This window comes from Zosterops lateralis (assembly GCF_965231275.1).
Source record: "Zosterops lateralis genome assembly, chromosome: 5".
Taxonomy (NCBI): domain Eukaryota; kingdom Metazoa; phylum Chordata; class Aves; order Passeriformes; family Zosteropidae; genus Zosterops; species Zosterops lateralis.
In genome coordinates, this window is record NC_139766.1 from 40,379,890 (window position 1) to 40,398,276 (window position 18,387).

At 37.7% G+C, this 18,387-nt stretch overlaps 1 protein-coding gene across 1 annotated transcript; it reads right to left on the reverse strand.

Moving 5' to 3' along the window:
* Positions 1 to 1,317: 1,317 nt before the first annotated feature.
* TMA16 (translation machinery associated 16 homolog) lies at positions 1,318 to 15,780 on the reverse strand. The gene is made up of 7 exons (XM_083860888.1): positions 15,728 to 15,780; positions 14,506 to 14,618; positions 9,274 to 9,311; positions 8,429 to 8,513; positions 7,820 to 7,968; positions 3,102 to 3,144; positions 1,318 to 1,688 (listed from the first exon to the last, which is right to left on the reverse strand). The coding sequence occupies exons 1-7, from the start codon at positions 15,728 to 15,730 to the stop codon at positions 1,496 to 1,498; spliced, it is 624 nt and encodes a 207-aa protein (XP_083717014.1). The 5' UTR covers positions 15,731 to 15,780; the 3' UTR covers positions 1,318 to 1,495.
* Between the last annotated feature and the right edge of the window lie 2,607 nt (positions 15,781 to 18,387).

Sequence of the window (18,387 nt, forward strand, 5' to 3'; positions counted from 1 at the left end):
GACAAAATCTGTCAAAGCACTGAAACAACCACATACACAAGTTTAGTTCAATCCAGTTACCCTGGCTCAGGTTCTACCATGGTTTAGCACCTCAAGTTTTATAAATCAAAACAAGATTTCCACCCCACACAGCTCAATTTAACAAAGATATAAAAATACCAAAGGCCTGCCATGAACTTAAGCACACTGATCTCTCAAACAAAGCAGTGATGTGATGCCTGGAGATGTGGCTGGTGTCAGAGGCCAAGACCTCTAGCCAGGTTTAAGACTTGCAGTCCACCTGAAGATGAATTATATTACCCACCCATGCTCCAGGTCTGTTAAAGTTATTCAGGTTCCTTCTTTAGCATCATTTAAGGAGGATAGTTGTTAGTTCTATATAACCTAAACAGATTGGTTTCCTATAATGTGAAAGCATCGCACAAGCCTATTTGTAAAGAGGGAACAATTTAATATACACGTTAACAGACTTAACACTCATTAGTAACTCTTGCCGCGCAGCTATGAAAATACACACCTGGATGTCTGTAAAAGAAATGTGGGAAACACAAACTATTTACTATGACAATAACTGGACTGTTTAGCACACAGAAGTGTACTAGAAAAATCAGCTCTCAGGAATAATTATTTCCACATAATTAAGAGGCATCTGAGCTGTGACTACTACCATGTGTGCAGACAGTTCAGCTGAACTGTGACTTCTGTGCCTAGACAACCTAATATGCACTGAGATGTCCTACTTAATGCCTGCTGTGAAATTATCCCTAGTTTTGCCCTTGCCCTTTTTCCTTCTTTTTTTTACTCATTTTACAGCTTTTAAAGTGATAATCTGCTAAGAACTTTCCTGAAAGACACATTTAAAAACATCTAAAGAGTTGCTTCATAAAGCAAGCCTGCTATTGAAAAGTCCTGAGTGGCTTCAATTCAATTCTCAACAAAAGCGTTAGAGAAAAAAATATGGACTAAGATATATTTAAAAACAGACTGTAGGGACTTTGATTGGCTTTTTATCTGAATTCTGCAATACAGATTGCTGAGGACAGTAACTCTTTCAAATTCTTTTGACAAAACATAAAATACTCAGTATCTCACTGAAGCATTTCCAGCTCTCTATGATCCTGACACAGATTCTCAAAGAAGGTACAAGAGAAGAGTTCTCCATGTTTAACAGATTATTGCAATTACCACAAAAAGGTAAGGATTTCTGACCACAAAGTATTCCAGTCTGAATTTAGACAGAAATGTACTCAGCTAGGATTTCAAGACATAAACTTACACATTTGAGATTTTAAGTATATATATATATTAAAAAAAAATTATCCAGTTATATACAGCTTTACTCAGTAATATTTTTTACTCTTTACCATGGATACACAGATAACAAAGAAGCAACTAACAAAGCCTTTAGAAATATAGTTAAATTTTATTTTTGTATCTAGTGAAAATTAAAGTAAGTTTCTTAAAATTTCTTTCACTCTTTCAGCTCTTGAATCAGCTAGTGCTCATCAGGGCCCACCTCTTCTTCATCAGGGCCCACCTCTTCTTCATCGGGGCCCACCTCTTCTTCATCATTCAAGTCTTCTTTTGCTTCTGCATCTGTCACCTCAGGGTGACTGCATGCAGCATCCCTAGCAGAGAGCTTTTTCATTTTGATGTTTGGCAGTTTCCTCAGATCACCATCCCATTCTCTTAAAGAGAAAAAATAAGTAATGAAAAACAATTAGCAATAGAAAGGAAGGAATGGCAGAGTTAATTCACATTTCCTCAGAAGATGCTAACTCAAGTGAGACTGCTTTTTTAAGTTATCCTCTGTCCCACTGTGGTATGAATAAGCACCAAAGATTTCACCTGATTTTGTTCACTACAGAAGCTGTAATTTCTCTATGAAGAAGTAAGTACTTTCAGATATGATTCTCAGATGTGATATTTCAGATGTGAAACAAAAATATATTATTCCCTTTATTCCCACAGACTTATTGTACCCTCAGTTACTTTTGACCATGTGCTTTTACATTTGTCTCATTCAACTTGCAGTCTGGTAAGCAACAGAAAAACAGATCAGAAGAGTTTCTTCATCTGGGTGCTCGATTTGCATATGTAACATTGCATTTTTAAGTCCCTTGTGATTTCTGGTAAATGTTGTATCACTGACTTCAAGAGAACACTATGGGTTAGTAAGCATTAATTCACATGGTGAGTGTTTTATTTCAAAAAGCTGCATGAAGGAGAAAGGGTTGTTTTAAATACAAGTCAAACCCAGTACTCACTTAACAGCATGCTTTCTTGATTATAGTAAGTGCAGTTCATGGATAATTTTTCTCAAGGGCAAAGACAGTATTTGCCAATTATAAGATATGTTTTTCCTTTACCAAGGCAATACAGCAATACTTTTATCTGATGTCCCTGTTCAAGAGTCAATTGCATATTTATAAATACAGCAGACTTTCTTCTTTGGGATTTCTGGCTTTATTCCAACATCCTGTAAGTATGACTTCTGTCTACATACAATCCCTGTGAGTCACTGATATATCATTCCTTGCAACATAAGCATTCCTAAGTTGTTTGAGTTTGGTTTATTTTTCTTTTTCCTTTAAAATATTTCATTTGATAGAGCTGTCAGCAAAAATCTTCACTCAATCTACTACCAGGACATACCAAAATGCTGGCCCAGATGAGCCAGCAGCAAGTTTCACAGCTCCCAGATCTTCTAACTGGATGCAAATTGTAAATTCATTTAAGATTTTCAACTAGTATATACACACATACCAACACTACTGTCAACAGCTGAAGTCAGCATTTTAGGTAAAATATTAAGTAAGAACATTGAGAAAAAAAGTTACTTAAGTTACAGAAACGGCATTCTAACTGTTGAATCTAAATCTTCCAATGTTTTAGTTAATAAATGACATAGGTGTTCAGCTTGTAACAGCTAAGAAATGCCAAAATAGCAGTGCCATACCTACTCTGCTTTTTCAAATGGCAAATTCCTTGGCAGTTTTGCACAAGTTTCTTTTTTATTAAAAAAGACATACAACAGGTGAACTTCAGAAACATTATTTTGCACTTTATCAACACATTATTAGTGATAATAAAAAACTTACCTGAAAAATTTAAGATGCTTTCTGTTCATAATGTCTGGGATTTCTAATAGGAAAGAAATTAAATTCTATTAGATGTGTTAGATTATTCAAGCCAGTCTTATTTCAAAGGAAGAAATTTGAGCTAAATGGCCTCTAACCAAAATGGCTACATACCTCCTTTCCATTACAACCAAACTGCTCTAAAAGAAACCTGCCATACATGTATACAAATTAAACAATAAAGAAAAATAATAATACAGATAAATGAAACAATAATACAAATCTGTATTACCATTGCTAGTAAAAAGGAAGGCAAATATTATGTATTGAGACCTGTGGAACAGATAATTTTGCTTTTTTCCTCCTGGAGTAGCCAAAATCTTCCTACTAGAGTGTAATTTATAAACTTGGGCGGATTTTTACATAGGATGCCAAAGCTGCTTTGCCTCGATTCAGTGTCATTCTTTTCTTGGTCAGCCTGCAGTGTTGCAAGCAGCCTGTATTTAACATCACCACTAATTTATGGAGACTTATACCTTAGGAGCCTTGACATGTTCCCGCAGTATAAAACACCTCATTACTGTTTATGAACTGTGCAGATTTCACAGCCAGCAGGTTTCTCAACAAGACAGATGTTTTCTACCTCTAGAACATTAAATCCGCTTTATTTTAGCTCTTAAAATTGTGACATTTCAGCAACTTTTATATTGTCCTTGAACAAACAGTTCTGCCTTTGTTCATCTATCAATTTCCTCAAGTTTCACAGTAATAAATGAGATCATGCTATCAATGCAGGATTATGGATGATTTTGCTACTACAAAATGTAAGTTTATGATACCTGTGCCATTTATCTTTGTGGCCAGACAGTCCTTACTATTCAGAAATTCAGAAAACTATTCCTTTCTTTCACACTTGGTTATGAAGTTACCAACTGAAGAACAATAATATATACAAAATGTTTTGATAACAATTACAGTGATTTCTGCAGACCGCTCCTCGGTAAACAGATGAGGTGACACTGCTCACAGCTGAGCAAGGCAAGGCAAAGAAACATTTACCTAATGCTTTTTTGGTCTGCTGATTCCTTGGTTCCATGCCACAATCCATGCCAAATATCCATGCCACACTGGCCTTGAAACAAAGCCAGGGTTGCTTGTTTCCTCTGCAGTCCCTTGAACTGCACTCATGGCAGCACAGTCCCAAACACTGGAACATCCCAGATCCCACAGGTGAAAAAAGTTCTTCCCTTTTCCCAGGTATTCTACGAGGAGCTATCAATGCTATTCCATTTGTCTCTAGTAGTGGATGTAGTGAAGGAAACAGTGAGTTTGGCAGAAGTGGCACCATGCTGAGATTTGTATTTGCTTTTATCAAAGCACTGATTCAACATACAGTTCAGTGTCCTTGTCAGACAAACCAGGACTAAATGACAAGACTTTCAAATGAAGCCCTTTCATTTGCTTTTCTCTTTTTTTTTTTTTTTTTTAACATTTTATGGGTTTAAGTTATGTAGACCTTTTCCAAAGAGAATATTCTAACAGTTTTATTGAGCCTATTATCCAGGGCTCACCAACATCATGAGAAAGCAGGCACCCTGAAGACAGAAGATTCTGTGACAAACTGAGATGTGGCACTGTAGTCATCTTTACTGCTTTGGCAGTGGCAAAATTTTTAAGCTACACTTACATGTGTGTTGTAATATGTTACACAATAAAAACTACTGAGTCGTCAAATTAAGAATAGAACTGTGTGTAGAGATAAAGTAATTATATACTGCACAGTAACTGATGTTCTAAATTGTGCTGGATTACTAACACTTGTTTAACTCAGCTGCATCTCCTTAGCATGCACCAATGTCAGTTTTTGCTGCAGCTTGTGAACTCCTTCATTTGCTTTAAAATGTTAAGTCACAAGAGCATGTTTTTCTGAACTAAAAATAGAAAAAAATATAAGAAAGAAATATGGAACAGGAGTTAGTAGGAAAGAAATGAAGACAGTATTTTGGGGAGTAAACTACTATCTGGGATTTCTAAGACAATCAAGTATTCAACAATTTATGTGTTTAGCAAAACAGCAAAGAAAGATTTAAGTAAAGATTTTTTAATGTTTCTGACCCTTTCAGATAGTTTTACTTTTCTTTCTTTTGAGGGAGAACAGCCTGTTAAAATGAAGGAAACTGTAGATGCTCTTTAGGCAAAAAATTATTCACTTATACAGTAATGATCACTACAGAAAACAGCAGCTAATGAATAGTACAGAAGTTACATTAGCAGATACATGGAAGTGATACTGCTTTCATCTGAATTAAACTGATTTCCCTGCAATGTGAAGCCTCCAGAACTAATTAATAAAACTGCTGTATTTAGTTTTAAAAGCCATTTTCCCACAAGATTAATATTATGCATCTGAAAGAACGTGCAAGGTAATTAGAAGCAAATTATCGAAAATGGATGATGTTCAGATGAAATAATTATGATGCTTTTCCACTGAAAGCATGCTAACTCTATTTATTACAAATAAATAAATATCTAGCATTGCCTTCCAATAGCTTTGCTATAAATATGTAAGACAAGATTAAACAAAAACCCCAAACAGACAAAAAGTGAAGAGGAAGAAAACTGCAGTAAAAATACTGTAGAGATATTTAAGGAGTAAGTGAAAAGGAGGTGCTAAACCTCAACAACATCACTGATAATGTTCCCTGTATAGCTACAGTTTGTTTAAAAAAGACTAAAATTTACTATATTTTGGGATGTCTACTACTTATGTAAACAAATTTTTACATTTTGTAAAGGATTAGTTTTTCATTTACATATATCCTTGACAGGACCAGAGGAAATTCCCCCAAGCTACACCTAGGGAAGATTCATGTTGAACACGAGGATAGATTTTTTTTCACTTTTAAGCATTGGAATGAGCTGCCCAAGGAAGTGATGGAGGAATCAGCAGCCTGGGAAGTGTTCAAGGAATGATCAGATGTGGCACTTAGTGCTGTGGTCTAGTTGACATGGTGGTGTTTGGTCAAAGGTAGGACTTAAGGATCTTTACCAACCTAATTGATTCTATGATATAAATAGACCACATCAAAATTTAGTAGTCTTCCCTAAATGAAAAGAATACATATTATGCAGTCTCTTCATAGCACATGGACATGCACATGCATACAAGAAACAACTGAGTTCAAGAACAGGGGGAAAAAAACCCAGCAAATCTAAGTCAGTTATAAAAGCTCCACTCGCTAAGGCTTCTAGGATTAATAATGAGCTAGAGGCATGAAAGCACTGTTTCCAGCTGATTTCCATTTATGCCCAATCTCTAATTACAGTATTTAGTTGCTATAGTACTCAGCAGCCACTATTTTCTCTGAATGAATACTGTCCTAGACACTGAGCAAAACCTGCAGCAGCTGTGATAACAAATAATGAATGATTTGAAAGTGTATTTAATACATGAAGTTGCACTGTGCTCTCTGAATGCTTTACTTACTAATTCTATAATAACCTCAAATTTTGCCTACAATATTTCTAGCTTCTTCATTATTTTTATGTTGTGCTTGTGCATTTGACATCTTTTTCTCTAGCTGCCTTTTTCTGTCAGCTTTCCACAAAGCAGTAAGGAAAAAAAAAAGAACTAAAATTTAAAAGCAAAAACTAAAAAGAATACTTCCTACAATTGAGCTGTTTGATGACAATCACAGAATCTATTTTCCTATTACTTTTTCTTCCTCCTTTTAAGACATCAAAGATTACACATGAAGTCATACAGATATTCTTAAATTCCTCTGCCTCTGCAGGTTGCACTTGCAGAATTTTGAAGCCATTAATTTTCTTGATTTGTACAATACATATCAGGGTGTGCTGATTTTGGCCGGGGTAGAGTTAGTTTTCTTCACAGTAGCTAGTACAGGGCTGTGTTTTGGATTAGCTGAAAACAGTGCTGAGGAAAACAGGATTTCATTATCCCTGAGCTGGGCTTGCACAGATCCAAGGCCCTTTTTGGTCCTCACCCCAGCCCACCAGTGAGGAGGCTGAGGGTGCACAAGGAGCTGGGAGGGGACAGAGCTGGGACAGTTGACCGGGGAATATGACACGCAACCCAAACTTTGCTGTGCTTTGTATCCTAACTACAGAATAATGTAGATTTTTCGTGTTTTCCATGACATATTTTACTATTAGAAGGACCAATTATGTCTGGGTAACACTTTAATATTAAAGCCAAGTTCACCGCTCAGCTTCAACATGCACCTTATTGGTTAAAGCAAAATACAAACACTTCAATGCTTATCTTGACTATGGCCAAACAACTCTGCTTTTTACACTTTCATTATCCCTTTGTCTTTCTTCCTTACTTCACCAAACTATTGCTGCTCTCCTTCAGTCCAGTTCTAGCTATCAAATGAAGGTCCAAACAAGCTGCTGAGCACAATTTGTATTCAAGGCAGGTGCATTAAAAGCTCACTTTAGCTCAAAAAATAGGTTATATATGCCTGCACTCAAAAGACACTACTCTCAAAGGTGCACAAAGGCAAAAGTAGAATATAGAATTCAGATCTTCACCATCTTTTTTCTCCTTTTCCTCACTGTGGCCCTCCTCCCAGATAACTCTGCAAGGCACGAGCACCTAGCACTTAGGTAATTTCTTTAAAGAGAAAAATAAGAACAATGCCTAGAAAGTTTACTTAGATTCTGGCCTTGTGAGCAGGTGTGAGGACTGAATTCTTTCTAATGCTTTTCCATACCTATTCCATAGCCCTCATAGAGTTGTCTTTCACGTTCTATTGTCTGCTTGATGACAGTTTCCCGTGATCCATGCTGTCTTCCTTGTCTGCCTTTAATACTGTTTTGTAATTCAATCTGCTCCAATTCAGCATTGAATCGACACATATAACTAAAAGAAATAAAATGCATAAAAGCTAGGTGCACTCATAAAAAAATCTGCAAAACAATTACTCTGATATTATTTTACTAAATGTGTTTATTTTCTACTTTATTTTCTTTATTTATTGGACACTCAAGGAGTAAGTAGTATGAAACCTACGTGTTCAGGTGTCACAGAAAAACACAACAAGTAAATATATGTGATTACTACTGTCCAAATCATTTAAAGTCCTCTACACACTACAAAGCTAGGAATATACTTCAATAATTTAAAAAAAAGAAACTACAACACGATTTATTTGCATAATTCTACTATGACTATATACATCTCTCAATATTTGTCAGTGGCAAGAAAATCAACTACTTGATATTATTAATAGCAATATATAAAAGTTCTCCTCTGAGTCATCATCACATTATTTTTAAAGACAAGTCAAGGATTTTAATCTTGTTTTTAACACCAGTCTTACTTTTCAATTAGTTCACCAGCCTCCTTCTTTGTGTACTCGATTTTACTGGGGTCAAGATGACTTTGAAACCATTGCAGTTTTTCTCCTACAAGAATAAACTTAACATTAATGGTTACACCACCACTGTAGCATCAATACAGCAGATTAAAGTTGCCCCAAGTTTTTTAAATGCCCCCCCCATTTTTCAAGATTTTGAATGGCATCATAGACTGTGGTACTGTGGGTACCAGGTATGAAGGCAGCTGTAATAGAAACATTCCCACATCATTTCAGATTTATTTTATACCTTCCTGGAAATTAATTAAAATATCACTATATCAATTGCTTAGGAAGGAAACTTAGGGGAAAAAAGTAACACTCTTACTCAGTGGCTGAGTAAGAGTTCTGATCATCACATCTGTTTTTAAACAGATTAAATTGAAAAGGTGCAGGATAAATCATATGAAAAATATTCCAGGTTGTGACTCAAAGGTTTGAATTTACTTGCTAACACAATGTGTCTTTTAACCTACATATATCATCTTCTTTTACAAGCAGTTATAAAAAGCTTGGAAACCAAATACAATAAATATGTGTACAGATGTGCAAAACATTGACTTGGTCTATACTGCCCTACTGTTCTGTACACTGACTAAAGATTAGCTATGCTCAGCCCTAAATTCAATCCTTTTATATATATTAGTGGACATATCATGTATTTCAGTATTTCAAACAAGTCTGTTTGAAGATTGCAGAATCAGATTATTGAAAAAGAAGCTCTAATTGGACATCTAAAAAGCTGGTAAAACTTACAATCTCTACTAAGAAACTGAATATTGTCCTCAGTAATAGAAGTTTCTGCTTACCAATAATACTTAAACGCAAAGCTTTGTCAGTCTTCAACCTAGAAGAGAAAAACAAGATATGTTAGCCAGGAATGAGTACCATATAAATAATGACCTTAATTTTATTCTCAAAAAGTTTGGGTTTTTTTCACTTACAATGACAGTCAAGGAAAAATTGCAAATAGAAATATTTGACAAATTCCAAACAATATAAAACTTCTTCTGTTTCATCCAAAAGATCTACTTTCTGATAAAACTACTAGCTGAAATTTGTCCATTTTACCTATTAAGCTAAACAGTTTCTGGGAAGAAAAAGAGATACAACATTTTTCTCAGAGTGCAACAAAAGGAATTTCACCCAAGAGTTGCACTGTCACAATTTTCTTAAGTATTTCTGATATTCTTCTGGTATGTTTAATGAGTTAGGAGACTTCACTGCACTGCATTCTTGCAAATCAAGCATGCAATGTGAAAAATACCATTCTGTTACCTTAAAACTTGTAATAATTGAAGTTTGTGCTTAGCAAACAGTAAGTTAATGACTTAAGAAACCAAAATTAACAACTTCATTAAAGAAGATGAAAAAATCCCCAACTCTGTCTCTGTCAGGACACTCAAAAGCCTTCTGTACTCTATGGCATATGGGTACACAGTTCTATTTGGGATTAGTTTTCATCCTAATTAGGAGTTCTCAAAAAAACCCAAGTCTCTAACAGTGTCTCATGCTCTTTTGTCCTCAAGGTGTCAGATTTGATCTGCATCAAAGGATGGTGCAATGTTCTGTTGTTTCCAGAAAGGAAAACAAGACATTATTGGGGTAAGGATGAAATTTGCCCTTAGAAAAAATATCCTCACCATGCATATTCAGTGTATTTATTCAAGGACCTCTGATAAAACTGACTTTTTATTATTATTATTATTAAATAGGAAAATTGGTAATGGATTAAGTAAATCATAAAGGCTATAATTGACAAAGAATAAATAATGCTAAAATTCATCACAGTTCAAAGCTATTGTGCTCCTTTATTAAATTCCATTTACTCAGTAAAATTTAATGAGCATTTTAGAGATAACTGAACTAACTCAGAGCACAGAAGTCTATCACCTACCACAAAAACTGGGATCAAAAGATAAACCCTTACTTTCCAGAGACAAACATACCTGTGTCACCTGTCCACAAACCTACATTATTAAATCAAGATTAGATTTTTCAAGAAGTATTTCATCCTCTGAAGACTGTTTGAAAAGCCATGTATAAGCAAATGCACAGCATGTGTGAGCTGCTAAGAATTCCACTATTAAAGAAATTTTTACTTCTATGGATACCCCAGCATGTGTAGAAGAAGTCTTCAACAAAAGCTGGGCAGGCTTTCATCCTCAGAGGACTTACAGCAGGGAGCTTTGGATGGTAACAGCATCCAAGAAAAGGATACATACTGCACTCAGTGGAACTCCACAGCAGCAATCCCTGCTGTGAACCCTGCAAGGCAACACTGCGAGAGGAGCCTGTCTGCAAAGCTTTGCCATGGAGAAAATTACAATGGCATCTAGGAAAGCTGACTGAACAGGATCATGTCACATATCTACATTCTGAAACACTACAAACTGCCATTTGCACCTGCTAGGGGCACTAAATCTTTTATTTATCAGAGCAGCAAAGTACAGAACCACCGTTTTTCTTCTAGAAGAAAAGCCTTTGGTCTCCTGCTGCACGCAACTAATTTCAGTATGAGAAATAATGAATGATAGGCTCAGATGTTGCCTTATTGTACTTTTCATAAAAACCTCACCTCAGTGACTGCTGGAAGACAATAGCATTAGCAGGAGGCTAATCAAATCAGGTGAGTCAAAGAAACTTCCTCTCCTCTCCTTCCACACAATGAGTAATAGCTTTTGCTTAGGGGAAGGAGAGGGTAATGCCAGGGATATAGTCATGTTGTAGGCTGTTGTTTCATGATGATTTTCTTCTTCACTCACCTTCCAGAAATCCTCTGCTTAGGCAATGATTATGAGTAAGAACGATTAGTGGGTTTCTTGATGTCTACTAGGTACTTAAAAAGTAAATTCTACATGTTTCTTCAGCAGCTCTTCATCTCAGATACTGTATTCAACTTTTCTACTCTAAATACTATCAAGTATTTACTATTATTTGTTATTTACTAACAAATACTACTCCCAAATACTAAAATACTGCTTCACACCCCATCTCTGTAAAAACTCCTTAGCTTTCATATCAGAAAGCATAGCAGTATTAGACTGGCTAATTTGTAACGAAAATGCACTGACTCCTGAGAAATTTATTGTGCATGCACAATAGAAAGGGGCTGTTTTGACTCAGGAGGATAAATGACAGAAAAAAATGCACAGCTAGATTAGCTTTAGTTACCAAAAGAGATGCAGGTATTTCTGGAGTTGCAGGAAATCATGACTGATGTTGGTACATTATACTACTATGGAAGTTTCATGAATTTCCCACTATGGTGTGGTTTCCTTAAGTGTAAAAAAGTCAGTGTTTTACTACTGCCAGTGAAGCAGCTATTGCTGTCTTATAAAAACCTCCCTGTAATTATTTAACAGAGCAAACAAGCTGCCTAAAGAAATAAAGATTCACATGTAGATTAGGAGAGAATAAATTGGTAGTAATACACTGGAAGCTGTTGCTGCTCATTAGACCTTGAAGAGAATTGCGAGGAGAGGGAGGCAGGCAAGAAAAAAGGTGTAATTTAAGTGAACAAGATGATTTAAGATTGTAGCCAATTTTCCAAAAGCAATTGGTCTGTCTCCTCTTATAAGATTGGTCTTTTGTAGTGCAGTCACAGTTTCTGGAAGTAAATTTATAACTGCTGTCATATTTTGTTACAAATGCTTGCGGTGAAGAGTGGACAATGGAGCCTGTAAAAGACTTCTGCAACTTAATGTAGAACTTCTCTCTCCTTTTGCCCAGTGCTGCATTTTAAATATTGAAATTCTGTGTGGATAATGTCTACCCTTTTTTACTATCTCGTTTGGGCAAAAGATACTGGAATATGCGTCTCATAACTTAATGCAATTTTCCTTCCTGTATAACATAAACAGGAACACTCACAATAGCTATTTCTTTATCTCCATCCTATAGGAAAGGTAATAAGCAAATAGAAGCCTAAACTGTCTCCAGTCCTGAATCCTGTCTCCAGATAAGTATCAAAGGAAAAAAATAACAAAACCCAACCAAACCAAAACAAGCAAAACAAACAAACCACACAAAACCAAAAACACTGACTGATACTTTTATAGGAAAGATATTCTCAGCCTCCAGTAACATGCCATTCAAGGGCTTCCTACACCCTACACCTTTGTGCTAAATAGTAATCAACAGATAAAATGTACATATCTTCAAAAAGTATTACTGCACAAATTTAGCCAACCACAATTAGAGCATCCTCTGGCAAGGAAATCCACAGCTTAATAAAAACAGTACAGACGAACTGTGCAGACTGCCTACATTCACTGACTGCTCTAATGCAGTTTTTCCATTCTGCAGAAGTGCACTAGCCTGTACAGAAAAATGATCCCCTCTACTCAGGCCTGGTGAGATCACACTGAGAATTCTCTTTCTAGTTTTGGGTCCTATTCATACTTCAGACAACTTACTTCTACACAATAACAAGTATGGTCAAAAAAGTGTCAGATTTGTAGACGGGACTAAGGAAGAAAATTCTGTACAGATTACAAGGCAGCCTCTCCTATTTACCACCAAAAGATGTATTAACCTTCCACCAGGGAACAGGGCTGTCATTCAATAGAAGCAATTTGGAAAATTGTTTAAAGACATTTAATAGACCTGCAGAAGCAATGTGGAAGAACAAAACTGATGTGAGCTATTTCTTTCTCCCGAGAGTACAGGAGTGGAAAGCTTTCCTCCATTCACAGCATCAGAAATTTATCTTGTCTTTTTTCAGAGCTATGCAAAACGAATCCAAGCCTCACCATTATATTATAGAAACTGCAAGCTAAGAAATTACAATAAAAAGTTCAATGCATATTTAATTTATTAAAAAAAAATCCTGAGAATTTTCCAATAGAGATACAAAAGAAATTGGAACCCTTAACAAGTCTTTTAAAAACACTAAGGGAAAAAGAATAATCAACATTATTCATGTCTTTCAAATTAAATTGCTCTTCAAGTCAAGACAATACAGAAAGCAGAATATAGACAATTGGAAGATGTTTTTAATTCAACTAATTTTTAGAGCACAACAAAAGTGATCTACAAAGTACAGAATGCGAGTTAACTGTTCAGGCCCCAGAAGTGTTAAGATGTAGAAATGTTATAAATTTATAAGATACAAAGATATAAGATGATTTTGCTATCACGATATGCAGTGGATGGTCAAAACTGACACATTATTCTTGGTTTCCCTAAACAAAATGAAAGGTTACATCCTTTACAATCAGCCTAGATTGAAATAGCAAGGACAGGGCTTCTTCAAATACATCAGTGACCACAGGAAAACCAAGGCTAATGTGGGCCTCTGACTGAACTGAGGGGGACCCTGGCGACAGAGGAGACAGAAATACCAAACATGTTCTTTGCACAAACCTTCACTGCCAAGAGCAGCCCCCAGGAATCTCTGAGCAGGGTTACGGAATGTCAGAAGGAAGACCTTCCCTTGGCCAAGGAGGACTGAGTTAGAGAATACCCAGGCAAACCTGACATCCACAAAATCATGGGCCCTGAGGAATGCATCCATGAACCGACAGACACCACAGCTAAACCACTCACTTCACCTCTGACAGGTTGTGGAGATGAGGAGAGGTGCCTGAGGACTGGAAGAAAGCAAATGTCACCCTGCTCTTCCAAGATGGCAAGAAGGAGAACCCAGGAAACTACTGGCCAGTCAGCCCCACCTAAATCACTGCAAAAACTATGGAGTAGCTCATTCTGGAGGCCACCTCTATCCACATGCAGGACAAGGAGGTGATCAGGAGTAGGCAGCATGGATTTACTACAGGTAAGTCATGCTTGACCAACCTTTTGCCTTCTATGATGAAACAACTGCCTGGATAGATGAGGGGAGAGCAGCGGATATTGTCTATCTCTGTTTCAGCAGGGCCTTCTAACATTTTGCTGTTGCAAGAGGAACAAAAAGTAGCACTCCAAGAAGAAACATCAGCACTGGTGTTATATCAGCCTAACAGTCCATGTCCACAAACAAAAAGTATCCTTTGTGATGTTATTCTTTGGTCTGTACAGAGGTTTTGCAGTCTACTTACTTTTCTTTCTTTTCCTGTTTGTGTACTTCCCTTGCCAGCTGTGCAGCTTTTCTGCTGTAGGGATGGATAACCTTTTTGTCTTGCTTCCCTCCTTGAGGTTTTCGTAATTTTGGCTGAAAAGACATCAAAGATAATAATGCACTAATAAGCATGAGTAAAACATGAAAGGGAAGATAGAAGTACACAGCATGGTAAAGAATTAAAAAGTCATGCCCAGATATCTAAGAATGCTCCTAACTTTCACTAACATCAATTTCAGCCACTTCAATAACAAAATTACTTAAAGCCAGTACATGCTGTAACAAAACCACTGGAGCACAGAAAATGTTATCTAGTGACTACTGTCCAAATGCCTACTTTGTAGAACACTGCAGCTAAGAAACTAAGATTGGCTCTCTGTACCTTTGCAGAAAAATGTCCCCATTCAGGCTTCTCTCTGGGTTTCTGACAAGAGCCTCATGTCATTTGTACAATGCACTAAAAGCGATTTTCTCGTTCCTCCCAAGAGATCATTGGAATGCTTCACACCAGGGAGCAGCCAGAGGCTTTCCTTCTCTATCCCTTCATACTGCACAGAGGGGAAACAGCACTCAGGAATTTCCAGAGCATGGTAATACTACTCTAAGTTATGCTACTTTCCAGTAAGAAAGTGTCTGAACAGAACTGACAGGCTTTATGAAATAACGTGCTATTTAACTGCACCCAGAAGAAACACCTTAAAGCATGGGGGCTCTCCTGCATCACAAATAAATGGCCATCAACAAACGGAGACTTTAGTACATCCATTTAGTTCCCTGTGATAAAATCAGTGCATAGGGCTGCGAAAAAAAAGACGGTGTCAAAGACAAAACTCCTCTGAACACGCCGGGAAATGTCAGGCGGCGGCACCTCCTGCTCCACACGCGGCCCGCGCTTCCAGGGAAGGCCCAGAAGGACGTGAACCCCCCCGGGAGGAGATGCAGCAGTTTTGACTGTGAGGTCGGCTCAGCGCCGCTATCGGCTCAGCGCCGCTGTCAGCTCACACGCCGCCGGCCGCCAGCGGGCTCGCCCAGACCCCCGAGGCCTCTCCAGCGACCCGGTGGGGCCGCTCCCGGCGGGGATGAAGGGGCCGGGAGCACCGCGTGAACAGCCACCCCTGTCCCCAGGAGCGCAGGCTGCGGGAAGCGCATCCCTCCATCCCTATCCCTGTCCCCATCCCCGTCCCCATCCCCGGCACACGCACCATGGTGAGCGAGTCCTTTTCCGGCGCCGCGGTGCAGCAGCCTCAGCGCTCCGGGCGGGCGCGCGGCCGGCGCGGCGGGCGTTCCGCGGAACCCCCAGCGCCAGGCCCCGGTGTCACCGTGAACGAAACCCGGTCAGGGACTGGATAATGCCTCGGCAGCAGCTAAGGGCATCGCTTTGGCAGTGAAATTAATGGGAATGCTGCTACCCGTGAGCTTGAGAGAAAAGAAAAAGTAGAAGTAGTCAAAGATCCTGGTGGTCATTGTGGTGGAGAAATACAAGTGGTGCCTGTGCAAAGAAGGAACCCTGCTGAGCTGAAGAAAATGAAAGAGTCAAGAAAAAGTGACAGCCTTTGTGAGAAAACAAGCCTTTTCCTTGGTAAGAGAAAGAAACAACCTCCGGAAAGTCCAAAACTTAAAGTTACTGGAGAGTGTAACTCTAAGACTTGCAGACATCACCAAAACAGGAAAAAAAAAAAAAAAAAAAAAAAAAAAAAAAAAAAAAAAAAAAAAACAAACACCACCCCAGATCTCTGATCTCTGTCAGTGATGCTCCTGTGACACCTCAGAGCTGATCACCACCTACACCGCAGGCCTGTGGAAAAGGAATTGTGACTGTTCAGCTCCCGGCATCACAGCCCCAAAGGAGACACTGTCTTTAGGTCTTAGTACCTGCTTGCTCTTCAGGTGCTGATAAATCTTACAATATATAAAGAAATATAAAAAATAAAATACATTAAAGATCATCCCTAAACAGCATCACCCAAATCTTTCACTAAGAATATATATATACAAAGAAAGTGGGATGATCTAAAGCAAAGTCTTCATGCAGCTTGTATTGGAACATTACCTGTTTGTGCACTTGCAATAAAGCTGTTTTATAGATTTACAGATCTGCTGCAGAAGGCAGTGACAGTAGCAATTTTGGGTTTTAATCCAATAAATTAGGATGTAGCAGTCACAGACAGAAAACCGAGGATAGAATTTCAAGCAGTCCATCCAAGTAAATGGATCCAGAATTATGCTGTCAAACAGCACAGGCATCATAGTAGCACACTGGGGAATAGCTCTGTTTTAATACTGTTCAACTCACTTTTAACTGAGGGATGCAGAAAGAAGTCAGGTAATAAGGTATTTGTATTTGGCTATGGGGGCCACTCATGAATACAAATGAAAGATGAAAAAAGTAATTTGTAGATCTTTCTTCATTTGGGTGAACAGCTTGGAGGCTTTAGAGCAGGAGTGCCTGGGAATGTCAGTAGGTCTGGCCCTTCCATCAAAATACCACAGAGAAACTGCTGTGGTCTCCATCTAGCTCTTGTTTCACAGAGAAATGATGGGTGGGAAGCAGATGTGTAACTGGCTTAACTTCTGAGCTGCAGGACATGGTTGGGGCAGAAGTTGGAGCTGAAAGGTACCTACAGTAAGTTTTTAGTTGGAACTATAAGAAAGAAACTCAGACTCTGAAGACACTTAATGGGGCAGTTCCAAGGGGCCTTTCAGCTGGACTTCTGCTACTGACTGTAATGAGACCCCTGGGTGATGATGCATTTAATCTGATGACCTAGTTACAAATTCAGTCTAAATGTGCATTGCTTTCTAGTCTGATCTTCTTCTTTAAATGGTTTGTAATATGGATTTTTTTTTTTTCTTTTTGCTACTTCACTGTCTCTGTCTACAGAGGATCTTTTGCAAAATGTCTTGACAGCTGTGTGGAGTGTAGAGTAATTGCTGTGTAAGTTCTCCTAAGTCATATTTATCCTGGGGGGGAGGCAGCAGGTACAGACACAAGAATCCAAATTTGACATGTAAATAACTGGATCATAGTTTGCATTTGTTGCATTAATTTTACTGATCCTATTACAAATGCATAAATTAAAATAAAGGGATATCTGGCTATGATAATCTTTCTTACAGTGTTTCAGTGATGCAACATAAAGTAGGTTTACCAAGTACAGTTTAATTCTTTCATCCTTGAACTGATTTGCTATTAAATTATTTTTACTATGAAATATTATGTTAAATATTATAAAGCAGTGGCTACAGAATGGAATTTAGGATTAAGTAGCCATAAAATTCTAAGAAGGAGGTCCCATTATAATGACAATAGCATGTATCAGCTTTTCAGAAATTCTGACATTTACATGTCATGAATTAGACCAATTGGCAAAAAATTGACTGATTTCTGAATATTCTTAAAAATCTCTTTTGCAGTGTTATAACTGCATTAATAAGAATAGAATTCGAAATTGTGTTTAGCTTAGTTGTAATAAAATACAAATTTCCTGAGTTCAAGGGAATCAGCTAAAGGTTAATGCAATTAACAGCTGCATTTAGAAACGAGGAAAAAAAAAAGGTAATGAGCAAACCATATCAGTGAGGGGACAGTGGGCAGTCAGTCTCACGATCTGCCATAGTCTGAAGGCATATATAGCAGGGCTTTAGTGGTGACACACATGTACAGTGTCTTGACTATATTCCATCTTATCAATACGACCAAGCAGTATAGAAGAAATAGAAAACTGCAGTTATGCTTGCAGTTGTTTAGTGGATTTTTAAAGTTGATCTCTCTTAAATTGGTGATTTTTGCATGTGCTGTTATCTCAATGAATAAAGCATCTAGCCCCCCTGGTTCACTTAATGTATATTTATTGCAAACTTC

Coding starts and splice junctions, on each gene's coding strand:
- TMA16 (XM_083860888.1), bottom strand. Junction 8,514..9,273: donor TTTGCGTTTAAGTATTATTG/GTAAGCAGAAAC, acceptor TTATTCTTGTAG/GAGAAAAACTGCAATGGTTT. Junction 3,145..7,819: donor CTATGAGGGCTATGGAATAG/GTATGGAAAAGC, acceptor CTTTCCTATTAG/AAATCCCAGACATTATGAAC.